At 45.0% G+C, this 12,334-nt stretch overlaps 1 protein-coding gene across 4 annotated transcripts in view; it reads right to left on the bottom strand.

Annotated features, from left to right (window-relative positions):
- Nucleotides 1–12,334, bottom strand: part of LOC137432510 (netrin receptor UNC5B-a) — a 430,308-nt gene that overhangs the window by 173,153 nt on the left and 244,821 nt on the right. For all 4 annotated transcript variants that reach the window (XM_068124516.2, XM_068124518.2, XM_068124517.2 and 1 more), the window contains one exon: nucleotides 7,637–7,817. In XM_068124516.2, coding sequence (XP_067980617.2) covers nucleotides 7,637–7,817 — 181 coding nt within the window. The remainder of the gene's footprint in view (nucleotides 1–7,636; nucleotides 7,818–12,334) is intronic.

The raw sequence follows: 12,334 nt of genomic DNA, 5'->3' as shown, positions 1-12,334 counted from the left end.
ATTCACGATGGAAGAGCTAAATTTGAAGAGTCAGATTGGACAAAAGAAAAGAATAACACAAAAAAAAAAAGTTAATCCAATGTGCAAGAACGTAAGAAGTTCAAATTTATCATTGTGAAATTGAAGGAACAAATGATTACATTGACCTAGTTTGATTCATAATTATTAAAATGCATCACTTTGAAAAACTGAAAAAACAGACTTGAGGTGAAGGGAGAGAATTTGGGGAAATAAAATAAAATAAACTAGAACGGCAATCAGTAGAGAGCATACCTCCACCTGGTGAGCAGTGTACGTTTTGTATCTCACTGATAGGCCAAATCTGCATCCGAACCTTAACCTAAGTCGAATCGGCTTGTTCTTGCCACCTACCCAACTCATCCACCAAGTTTTATCATAACTCCAGAAGTAGAGTAGACCAGAAAATCACAATACAGAATTTATAATATAATGTAAAAATATTCTTCACCAAAATTGAATTGATTCTTCCTTATCACACACACAACCTGTCCACCAAGTTTCATCCAAATCCATCCATAACTTTTTGAGATATCGCACTATGTATCGTTTTTGGCCCTGTCTCCCAATGGTGAAGAGTCACTTAAAAATTCTAGAAGCCGGATCCGAATAAGGATCTTCACCAAAATCTAATCATTTCGTCCTTGTCACATACGCTACATCTCTGGCAAATTTCGTCCGAATCCATCCACAACTTTTTGAGATATCTTGTTCACAAACGGACAGACAGACAGACAAACATACAGGGGTTAAAACATAACCCTCAACCACCTTTGGTGGCGGAGGTAACAATGAAAATTAAACTGCTTTTGAGTTTGAAAACATGCAACAATGACATATGGTAGTGAAACATGGCCTCTTACAAATCAGATGGAGCAAAGGTTGACGTGTCTGAAGAACCATGCCGTCTTGGCAGAAGAAGAGCCAATGGATCAGTCAAGAAAAAGTGAAAAAAAACAACAACAAAAAACGACATATTTGTGACAATTAAGAAAAATTTAAATGAAATTGGCCTGGAAACATAGGAGGAAAAGGAGACAAACAATGAGTGATAATAATTACAAACTGTAAACCTAAAGAAAGACCTATAAGAAGCATGGGAAGATGAAATACAAGATGGAGAGATTAAATTGAAAATTCACTGAAGTGCAATGGCCCCCAATTGCAAAGAATAGAAAAAGAATGCACCAGGTTGAGTAATGACATTTTCTTGCAGTGATCTCGAACAGTATTTTCAAGTCGAGTTCTTTCAAATACAAACGTCATCTACAAGATGAGAACATTGGTAGACATCAATCCAATTTTACAGGGAATAAATTATATTAGCAGACAACGGACATATTGTACATGGGATTTGATCCTGAAGTCAACAAATAATGAGCTTTGTGTTTGTATACTGCAGTAACAGCAAACAAGTAAACGTAACATGTGGTTAAAAAGGCATTACCCTTTACTGTGCCCATACATCTAAGTCGCTTTTTTTTGTATACTTAGTCGAGGTTCGGGGAAGAGCTAGTGCACTGAACGGATCAGGACGTAATAGCCAAAGATAGTGGCAATACCCCTGGTGCTCACCTGGTAGAATAAAAGGTATACTGCACTGACTAAAGGTATTTTAAACCAATTTCAATGCTTGCTCGAAGACAGGGCAGCATGTAGAATCGTACTAACATAATGATAAGAAACAAAGAAACGAAAAAAATACCTATTTTGGGGGGGAACACCCCTCCCCCTCCCACCCTCCTCAGACCGCAATTTTTCCAAAGCCTTGAACAAACATTGGTACATCACGGATGATGAAGGTTGAGGTCCAAAAGATGGACCCACTTTGACCCCCGGTAAACTCCCTTAGACCCCGATTTTTTTTAATGCCGTGAACAAACTTTAGTCACAACATAACAAATATCACTCGTGCCAAATTTGGTCGCAATCCCATCAGCGGTTTCGGAAAAGAAGTTTCAAGTGTTTACGGACGGGGTGACGGACTGACGTACGGACAACGTGCCATCCCATAAGCTCCCCTGAACTTCGTTCCAGGTGAGCTAAAAACAGGACGCAAAACATGTGGTGGACAAGATGGATACCGACGATGCATGTGGTGGACAAGACGGATACAGAAGAAACTCCAAGGAGGGAAAACAGGAAAATTGGAAAAGGAAGTATTCGGGTGGGGTTAACGAGGGTATACTGTAGTACAGGCATTCTATGCAAAATAAAGAACAATCCTCGCCAAAATTGCAACAGAAAATCTTTCAACTGTTTTATACAAATAAATGTGTATTATATAACAAGAAAACTCTGAAGCAATCCAAATTGTGGAAAATATTTAAAATATGTATTATTTGACACCACCCTAAGCGTCACTTTTCAATACATTTTACACAACGCTAAAGCTTATTCTGAGCGAAAATTTCATGAACCAATTGATGTTCGCCATCATGATAAACGACATATTTGAAACTGTGCATTGTATCAGTGACCCCTCCCTTTCCTCCTCTACCTATCATACATTTAAAGATTTTTCTCTTACTTCAATAAATCAGTCTGCATATTCAGCTACATCTTAGTCTTCACAGCAAGCAGAGTGCGTTGAATTCGAACATCCAGATCCTCTGCAGTTGCCACAAGCAGCGGGACACTCTACGTCATGACTCCTGCACGTGCACCTCATACATGCGCAATCTGTCTGGCATCTGATCAGCCATCTGATCAGCCAATCTGTCTGGCATCATCTCAATCAGCATCTGATCAGCCGAAGGAGTTCTTCAGGAGCTGGTTCTAAGTCAGTCTGCACTGGAACAAGCCTTCCATCGCTCTCCATCCCCACTCTTCTGGCTGAATCTCATTTCCATTTCCCTTCCACTGTTGGATGTGGTCGTAGACGCCAAGACTGTGTTATTTTGCTGCTGCTTAAGTGTGTGGCTGACATGAGAAGTTCTGGTCGCAATCTTCTCGCAAAAAAGCTCGTATCGCAGTGACTTCAGGTCTTCTGTGGGCTCCGAGTCATATAGACACAACAGAGCATCCTTCCCGTAGGTACAACATCATGCGTTGATACTGATTGTGTCAAATACCTTGGCTTGTTCACAGAAGTTGCTGCTGTAGTCGAATTTCTTGAAGGAAGCTCCATTTCCTATGCCATATATGTGGGATGTAGTGTAGCATCTGAGAAGAGCATGTAGGAAGAGAATGTTGGCGCACTGATCAGGGCCTAATTTTTGCTCGACATCCTTCATCTTCCACACATTCGCTTTCTTCATGTCATTCTTTGGCTCGGGTGAGAAAATAGGTCACATGTCACGAAAGATGGTGCGGTAAATCAGTAAGATTAGCAGATCTGTATCATTGTCTACCAGTACAGTGTTGGACATTGTCGCTGACTCCACGGCTTACTGTACCATTAGGAGATCAGCATCGCCAGAAGCATGATGTGTCTTGCAGTTGACATTCTGTAACTTGTCACGAATCATCTTGACAAAGCACTGCTTGTTACTGGTGTTACGTGGTCCCCTCGGTGAATACCTGGTCTCGGTGACCCCCGGACCGTGAGAGGAACTTCGCCAGAAAGTTATATTATATATGCGCTTTCGCCACGCAATCCATATGAATTCCACCCAAGAGACAACTGATGTTCAAGGATATTTTTCAATGGTAATGATACCATACAATTTCAATGATACAACCACGGAGATTTTCCCCGAGCAATCAACAATAAACCACCATCAACAATTCCCAATCCACAATCAATTCCCTATGATTAAGATGGCCATCTTATATGTGTGTGTCCCCGTGAGTACTCACGACCCCCTTTTGGGTCTCGGTCCCGCACAATGTCTCTGGGCCCCTCCTGACCAAGATGATGGTCGGCGTCGCCGCACTCGGGCGGTTGAACGAACCCCGGGTGGACGTGTTTCCACCGGGCAGGTATCGTACCCGGCACCCCGGCTGCAGCCCCTCGTGGCCACGCGAAGCGGGTACGGGAAAGCAAGCCAAAAGCCCCACGCCGCTTGCAAGGCGTGTTAGGCCCCAACGGGCGACCCGTACGCGTCTTTTTAGACGGTGTCGCGAACGGTGCCAAACGCTGGGTCGGTGCACGGCCACACGACAGTTTGACGTCCACCGGGCAGGTATCCGTCCCGGTAACTCCTCTTGCCAGACGGGCTCGGGAACGCCGCTTTTCCACACGGCTCAATCAATCCCACCTTTCGTCGGAGCGGGGCGAGGAAGAAGAATACTCGTCCTTTTTCTTCCTCGTGTCTTTTCTCTTCCGTTTCCGGTCACTTCCGTTTCCGGACACTTTGCAGAAGGGCTCCTGACCCTCCAACCACAACAACCCTTAATCTATTACACATGGATAAGCAAAGACCTGAATGGTAATTCACATACATTCACATAAATATGTAACACTGGCAAAAGCGAAGGTTTTTCAAGTATATTGGTTGGTCTTGTGCAATATTCGGTCTGTTTGTCTGTTGGTCAATCATCCTACAGATCACAATTTTAAACCGATCTTCACGAAACTTCACCAGATGGTATAGTTGGTCATAAGGAAGAAACCTATTGATTTCGAGGTCAAAGGTAATCTTGAGGTCAACTTTATAAAATTGTCATTTTTGCATCCGATTGACTTAAAAATTGAACAACATTTGCATATTGAGTCACTGAATTGGGAACCCAACTATTTTAGAGGCCAATAGGTCAAAGGCCAACTCAAGGTCAAACTTCTAAAATCATCAATTTCATCTAATAACTAGAGCTTCCAGGGAAGCAGAACTCAACTGAACTGACTGGACAATTTTAAAGTAGGTCGGGTCTCATATGCCAGGTTTGATGAAAATTCGTCAATATATGTGGATGCTAGATTGTTAATGTCGTTTCAGAGCTGAAAAAATATGCCAGCCTATGGCGGCCATTTTGTGACAGATTGGGTTGACATGCGATAGCAACCTACCTTGTGTGGTAAGAGTCTCACACACCAAGTTTGATCAAAATCCATAAATATTTGTGGACGTTAAAGTCTTAACGTCGTTTTGGAGCTGAAAACAATATGGCGGCCTATGGAGGCCATTTTTCAACGGATCGGGCTGAAATGTAATACCAACCTGGTCCTTGGGGTAAGGATACTGCATGTCAAGTTTGATCAGAATCGGTTGATATTTGTGGACGCTGGAGTGTTAACGTCGAAAAGTTAACGGACGACAGACGATAGACGACGACGACGACGACGACAGACGACGGACGCCGGAGGGTTCAATATGTGATGAACTCAACTGGACAGTAGGCCAGTTGAGTTAAAAATCATCAATTTTAATTTCATTTAATTTTTAACTGATTGACCCGAACTTTGATCAAGATCGTCAATTTTAATCTTAATGAAATGGACAATTTGATGTGTCCATGGCAAGTTTTTTTGGGGAGGGGGGGGGGGGAGGGGGGGGAGAGGTGTGGACTTTGCAAGTGACATGCTCTGCATGATGTCTTCTTGTTTGTTTTGTTTGCCAGGAATTGATCATTCTTCAAAATAAAGTGCAAGTCCTCATTGAATGTCACAGTTGTCTCTGGTGTGTCATGTCCTTTGTGGATGTACCATCATACCCATCAAACACCACAATGGATTTTCCATACTTTTTTGTTACATAGTTAGTCTACCAAGCACGTCTCATTTTACGTAGATGCACATGTCCACAGGATGAAGTAGTGCCCCACCATCCAATAAGTGCTGGACTTCGCCTGTTATTCCTGGAATGTTAGGTACCATGAGAGGCCAGACGGCATCCGCCAGGACTGGCTTCTGTGGTACTTGGAGTAGCAGCGCAAAATCGAACAAGGCTGGGGAAAAGCTGCACAATTCAAATTGGAAGATTGATTCCAGGTCATTTGATGTTTTTGCAGCAAGCATCAGTCACTGGAAAAGTTGAGGATGCATTTGAACACTATCACCATCAATCATGACTGAAAATTTTGTGCCTAATGTGACGGCCTGATCCTTCCTCTTGAATGTGAACTCAGCAACAGTTTTTCCATTCGTATTGGTCAGGATGATGTTTCTAATGGCTTTCGATGTGTCAACATCGACCGAGTTGTCGCATGTACGCCTGTGGAGATATCACGCAAGTCTTGATCAGAGCTGAAGGGGTTTCTTTCCTGCAGATAGCTAAGAACTGTGTGCGTGCCTTTCATGCCTCGTGCTTGTCTAGACTGTGTCATGTCCTTGTTCTGCTCCGCTGTGTTGTAGTTCACCCCTGTTAGCTCCTGCATGGAATTGTTGTCTTTTGAGCAAGCCTGCATGGAAATCAGCCATGTAAAACATTGTTGTTCTGTCATTCCTCGCCCTCTCATGAGTCCAGCACTGGTTTTCATACTTCTCATCATCAACTGCTCCATTAGATCTGAGGACAGGCCAGCCCATAGACAATCACTTCTTCTGATAACATGGTAGCCTTCTTTGAAGTGTCGGTAAACATGTGGATGTGCCCCCTGAAGCTTGGACATCCATAGCACATACACTCGAGCAATTTTGTGTATGTAGATGTTATGCCCAGATGCTGCCAGGAAGGGGAGCATTTCCGAGACCACTTCAATATGTAGCCAATTTGCCAGTTTTTTCTGCTCTGATAAACTTCTGAGGAATATCCACCATAACCAATGTACTGTAGCCAGAGTGCAGCAGTTCTTTGTCAATTTCAATGAATGGATTTTGGTTTTGATGAGGTCCTTGAATCTAGTTAGGATGTCTGCATTGCATATCTCCACTGTATAAAAAGACCTCTCCATCAGCCTCTTGGAGAGGACATGAACTTCATCCAGGTCAGGGCTGCCCGTTGAAACAATTGCAGCCTCTTGGTGCACTGCTGATGTTGTTGCCTTGGTCACGGTGCATCCACAGGTGTGTGATTCCACATCATTTGTGTCTTGAAGGTGCTGATGGAGAGGCACTTCAAGAAGGTCTTGGATAAGGAGTACTGCGTCGACTAGGGAATGAGCTTGCACTGCTCTAGCAAAGGCTTTGCCAATCATCATGTGTACTACTGCATTGGGTGCGTACGTGACCTCCAACACTTCTTGAAGTCCAAACAGATCAATTACAATGTAGATGCAAACATCAGCTAATATATGTAAAGCCATTTAAATATGTTAAAGTAATAATACAACAAATGTGATTAAAATTTTATTTTTTTTGAAAAATAGATTTCAGCACATTCCCCAATTTGTACTTCTTAAAAAAATTTCATATGCTGTCAAGAGCAACTTGATGAATAAATAACTGTTGAAACATTTTCTGTTGCAATTTTGGTTAGGTTATGTCATATATTGCCTGTACTAGTGGAAAAGATCATGGTTTAGGATTGAGGATAATCTGAGATGGTGGAGAACAGCTGTCTTGAAGACCTGCAGGGAAGCATGAGATTGAAGAGGAAGTGGAAGTCGATTCCGCAGGCAGGAAAAAGAGGAACAAATGAACTCTGCTTAAGTTCTAAAACAATAAATTATCATTCAATCCAAAACATATACATTGAGATTCGAGATTCTTTCCAGCATCTCACACTTTCATTTCTCCTCCGGAGATGAATAAAAATACAAAAAATACGCTATTCGGTGGTTTTCTATAGTATCTCACCATAAACAATGACCAGAGCTGTCGAACTGCGCCGACTGCCCACCACATTTTTGGCCAGGCAAGTGTAGTTGGCCGTGTCCTCAACTCGAGCCTGCTTTATTATCAAATTGTGCTCCACTGTGATGTAGAAGTTAGGGTCCTTGGCTGGGTCGATGACAATGTCGTTTTTCAACCACTTCACCTGTCAACAGAGGAAGTGTGAGAAATGGCCAAGATCAGCGAATTTAAAATGTGCTGCTATTAACATTAAACAGGTGAAAGACACCAGCATTGAGAAAATAAGCAATGTTTTACCTACATAACCACTGTGAAAATGCTTCAACGTAAAATAATTCCCTCACCGAGGTAAATCTGAGGATATAGGAATTATGCACGCCTCAATTATTGCTGTGTACTGCATTTATTTGATTAGAGCAGTTATTCCCAAACTGAGGGTGGGGGAAAGGGGGCGAGGTGGGCCCGGGGGTGGGGGTGTGAGGCCATGTGAGAAAAAAAACATTTTTAATGTCGAATTCGACTTAAATATTCAAAATTTGATACATTAAGCTAGACATTTCTAGGAACACCAACGTTCTCTGCCTTGCAATACCCCATCGACGTTCAAACATCGCGCCAGCTCCGTGTGTGCTGCCACCTGTGAATAATACCACAACTAATGTATTTGTAAACGAAAAACAACTAAACAGTAGAAGCTAGGTTTTCCCTTGCCTTGGTGGTGGTAAGAGGATGTTGGAATCATTGTTGGAAAAAGTAATCGTGGCGTCAGCATCTCCCATGCATTTTTTTTTTTTTTGGTATACTGAATCGAGGCTCGTGAAAGAGCTAACATTTATTTCACAAACAAATCAACCAGACAAACAAAATATATAAAAAGAGGGAGCGGAAGACAAGATGGGGAGAGAAGAGGAAGCACACAAACATAACATTTGAGAGCAGGGAGATGTGTGGGAGGGAGAGGGCTTGGGGGGAGGAGGCGTGGTAAAGGGGGGGTGGGGGAGAAGTATAAAACACAAGGACACCAAGGACTTCCCGGACAGAAGTTGGTATTTCAAAAAAGTGGATTTGGGGTGAAATTAGCAGGGCTAGAAAAGATCAAGGTTTTGGATGTGGGAAGATAAGAGATGGTGGTGAACAGCTGTTTTAAAGACCTGGAGGGTGGAGTGGCATTGAAGAGAGTGAGGGAGTTTGTTCCAGAGGTGGGAGAAAAGAGGAATGAAGGAGTGAAGGTGAGCAGAGAATCTTGATTTTGGCAGTTTAACCATAAGAGGGTTGCAGGCAGATCTTGTGCGACCTGTAGGAATATTTGGGGGACAGAGCCCAGAGAGAGCTGGGGGGCAAGGCCAGAGAGGAGTCAGTAGAAGATGGAAAGACCACCAACCTGCCTGCGGTGAGTGAGTGAAAGGCCCTTGGAGTTAGCTTCATTGCGGGAGATTCCAATGATTCTGAACGCTTTGGTTTCAACAGCGTGAAGACGAGCTAGGTGTGAGGCAGGAGCACCAGCCCAGAGGGGAGAGCAGTATTCCATTGAGCTGTGGATGAAAGCCTTGTATGTGGTGAGGAGCTCAGGTGTGCCAAAGAAGGACTTCGCACGATGGAGGATGCCCAGTCGGCGACTGGCTTTGGAGGCCAGATTTGAAATGTGGTTTCCCAGGAAAGATCATGGCAGATCGTGAGACCCAAAAGCTTGAGTGACAGAACTTCTTGGAGAGGATTATTCAGAAAGTGGATGGGAGGGTTGTCCATCGGTCTTTTCGGAGAAACATCGTAAGAGTGTGAGATTTGTCAGGATTAAAAGACATGTTCCACTTGTTTGCCCAGTCTGTGATTTTGTCCAGGTCTGCAGAGAGTGAGGAGGCTGCAGACTGCTGATCTGAGGGATGAGGAATGGAGCGACAGAGAGTAGAGTCATCAGCAAAGAGATACAGAGGATTTTCAAGAGAGTCAGAGAGATCATTGATGAAGACCAGAAAAAGCACAGGGCCCATAACACTGCCTTGGGGAACTCCAGCCTGAACAGAAAGAGGAGATGAGAGAAACCCATTCAGGGCCACACGTTGACTACGACTAGAGAGGAAGTCCACCAGCCATGCGTGGAGATTACCATGGATACCAAAGGAGGAGAGTTTGGTGAGCAGAGTGGGGTGCCAGACCGTATCGAAGGCACGTGATATGTCAAGGGAGACAGCTCTAATTTCCTGTTTGGCATTGAGGACCTCCATCCATTGTTGAGAAAGCAGAAGCAGCATGTCCAGAGTAGAGTGACCAGGTCTGAAACCAAATTGATGATCAGAGATCAAGCCATTGGAGAAGAGGAAAGATGTCATATCTGAAGCAATGATGGATTCCATGACTTTGCTGATAATTGGGAAAAGGCTGATTGGTCTGTAGTAGCTAGGATCTGTTTTTGCACCTTTTTTGTGCAAGGCGGTGATGTTGGTTGATTTCCAAGCAGATGGCAGATGACCTTGAGCAAAAGAGAGGGTGAAGAGAACAGAGAGAGGGAGTGAAAGAGCGGAAGAACAGGATTTTAGGACCCGTGGGCTGATGCCGTCAGGTCCAGTTGCAGAATCAGAGTCGAGGGTTGACAGAAACTTTTCCACCTTGTCAGGAGGAAAGGACACAGAGTCCAGGAGCAGCTGGGTACGACTGGGTATGGTGGGTACAGAGAGGGATGGGTTTGGGACACAAGATTTAGAGGCAAACACAGAGTTGAGGCATTCAGCTTTTTCACGTGCGGTCAGCCGTGTAGCCGTTTGAGGTGAGGGAGGGGATGGAGGGGGAACAAACACCAGAAACAGATTTGACCAGATGCCACCAGGATTTGGAAGAGGGAGACAGATAAGAGAGTTCGGTCTTGAGAACAGAGAGATATTGTTTCCTGGCTCTCCTGAGGGTGGACACACTTGTTTCGGGCTTTGTGAAAGAAAATGAGATTTCCTTCCGTTGGATTTGCTTTCCAGGAGACGAAAGCAAGTTGTTTCTGGGCAACAGCCTCACCACAAGATTCCGTGTACCATGGACGGGAGGAAGGGTATGACAACTGAAGACGAGATGGGATAAATCTGTGCATGAGAGCAATTTACTTCAGAAGAATTCCCAGGATGCGTTGATGTCAGAGGCGGTAGAGATGGGAGACCAGTCCAGATGATTGATGGCTGCTTGAAGACCGTGCCAGTTGGCCTGAGTGAAATGACAGACTCGTCGACGCTGAGGAGGCTCTCTGAGAATGGTCAGAGAGATGTCCACTTTAACAAGCACATGATCAGATGAGCCGATTGGAGCAGAAGAAGAGCAGCAGACATTTTCAGGGAAGTTAGTCATAACCAAGTCCAGAAGAGAAGATGCTCCATTGACTGAGATCCGGGTCGGGAAATTGACAGATTGTGTCACTCCCAGTGAGTCGCAGAAGTCCTTTGCTGAAGAGCCATGACTGGTGAGAGAGGTACCTACACCCAGCCAACTGGCATGGTGACAATTGAAATCACCACATATGAGGAAGAGAGAGTTGGGATGGGTAGATAGAAGTTGGTCCATATTATCAGACAGCGAGATGTAGATGGAGTCATCACTGTTTGGTGGACGGTACAACACACATATGAACAAAAGGTGGGAGCGAAGGGGCAGCCGTAGCCAAAGGTATTCTTGGGGGTGAGGTGGAGAGAGGGCAGTGCAGGGCGAGTGAGGAAGAGAGTTTTTTTTATAAAGATAGCAACCCCACCTCCAGGACGAGGCTCAGGTCTATCATACCGGAGGAGGGAGTAACCTGGGCGAGATACCAAGGAATCAGAGACATCATGAAGGAGGAAAGTTTCTGTTAAGCAGATCACGTCTGGTTTGTCAAAAGCAACCTGTATGGAGAGATCAGTCAAGCTTGAGCGAAGGCCCTGGATGTTTGAGGTCCACACCGTTAATGAAGAGGAAGGGGGAGCATCGGATACAGAACAGGGAGGGGAGGGGAAGGGTAAGATGTGGAAGAGGAGGAAGAGGTAGGGAGAACTGTTGAAGATGTGTCAGAGATTTCAGAACAGCTTGGAGAAAGGGAAGAATGGGGCGGACAAAAGGTTTGATGGTGATTGGGTGAGGCACAGTGAGGTGTTATTTGAGGAGGGGGAAGAGCGAGGCAGAAGGTTGGGGGAGATGAAGGTGAAAGTTGGAAGGGGGAAGAAGCGGGGAGGACGCTTTGAGGAGGAGGGGTGAGAGGGAAGTCTAGGAGGGGAGGAGCGAGGGAGAGTCTCGGAGGGGAGGGGTGTGGGGGGAGTTTAGGAGGGAATGGGCAAGGGGGGAGATTTGAAAGGGATGGGTGATGGGGAAGATTTGGAGGGGAGGGGCAAGGGGTAAGATTTGAAAGAGATGGGTGATGGGGAAGATTTGGAGGTGAGGGACAAGAGGATAGATTTGGAGGGGAGGGGTGATGGGGAAGTTTTGGAGGGGAGGGGTGATGGGGAAGTTTTGGAGGGGAGGGGTGATGGGGAAGTTTTGGAGGGAAGGGGTGATGGGGAAGATTTGGAGGGGAGGGGCAAGGGGGAAGATTTGAAAGGGATGGGTGATGGGGAAGATTTGGAGGGGAGGGGCAAGGGGGAATATTTGAAAGAGATGGGTGATGGGGAAGATTTGGAGGGGAGGGGAAAGGGGGTAGATTTGGAGGGGAGGGGTGATGGGGAAGTTTTGGAGGGGAGGGGTGATGGGGAAGTTTTGGAG

This window comes from Myxine glutinosa, chromosome 8 (assembly GCF_964187855.1).
Source record: "Myxine glutinosa chromosome 8, kmMyxGlut1.1, whole genome shotgun sequence".
Taxonomy (NCBI): domain Eukaryota; kingdom Metazoa; phylum Chordata; class Myxini; order Myxiniformes; family Myxinidae; genus Myxine; species Myxine glutinosa.
Note: the sequence above shows the minus strand (reverse complement) of the source record. Positions and strands in the feature narration are given on the sequence as shown.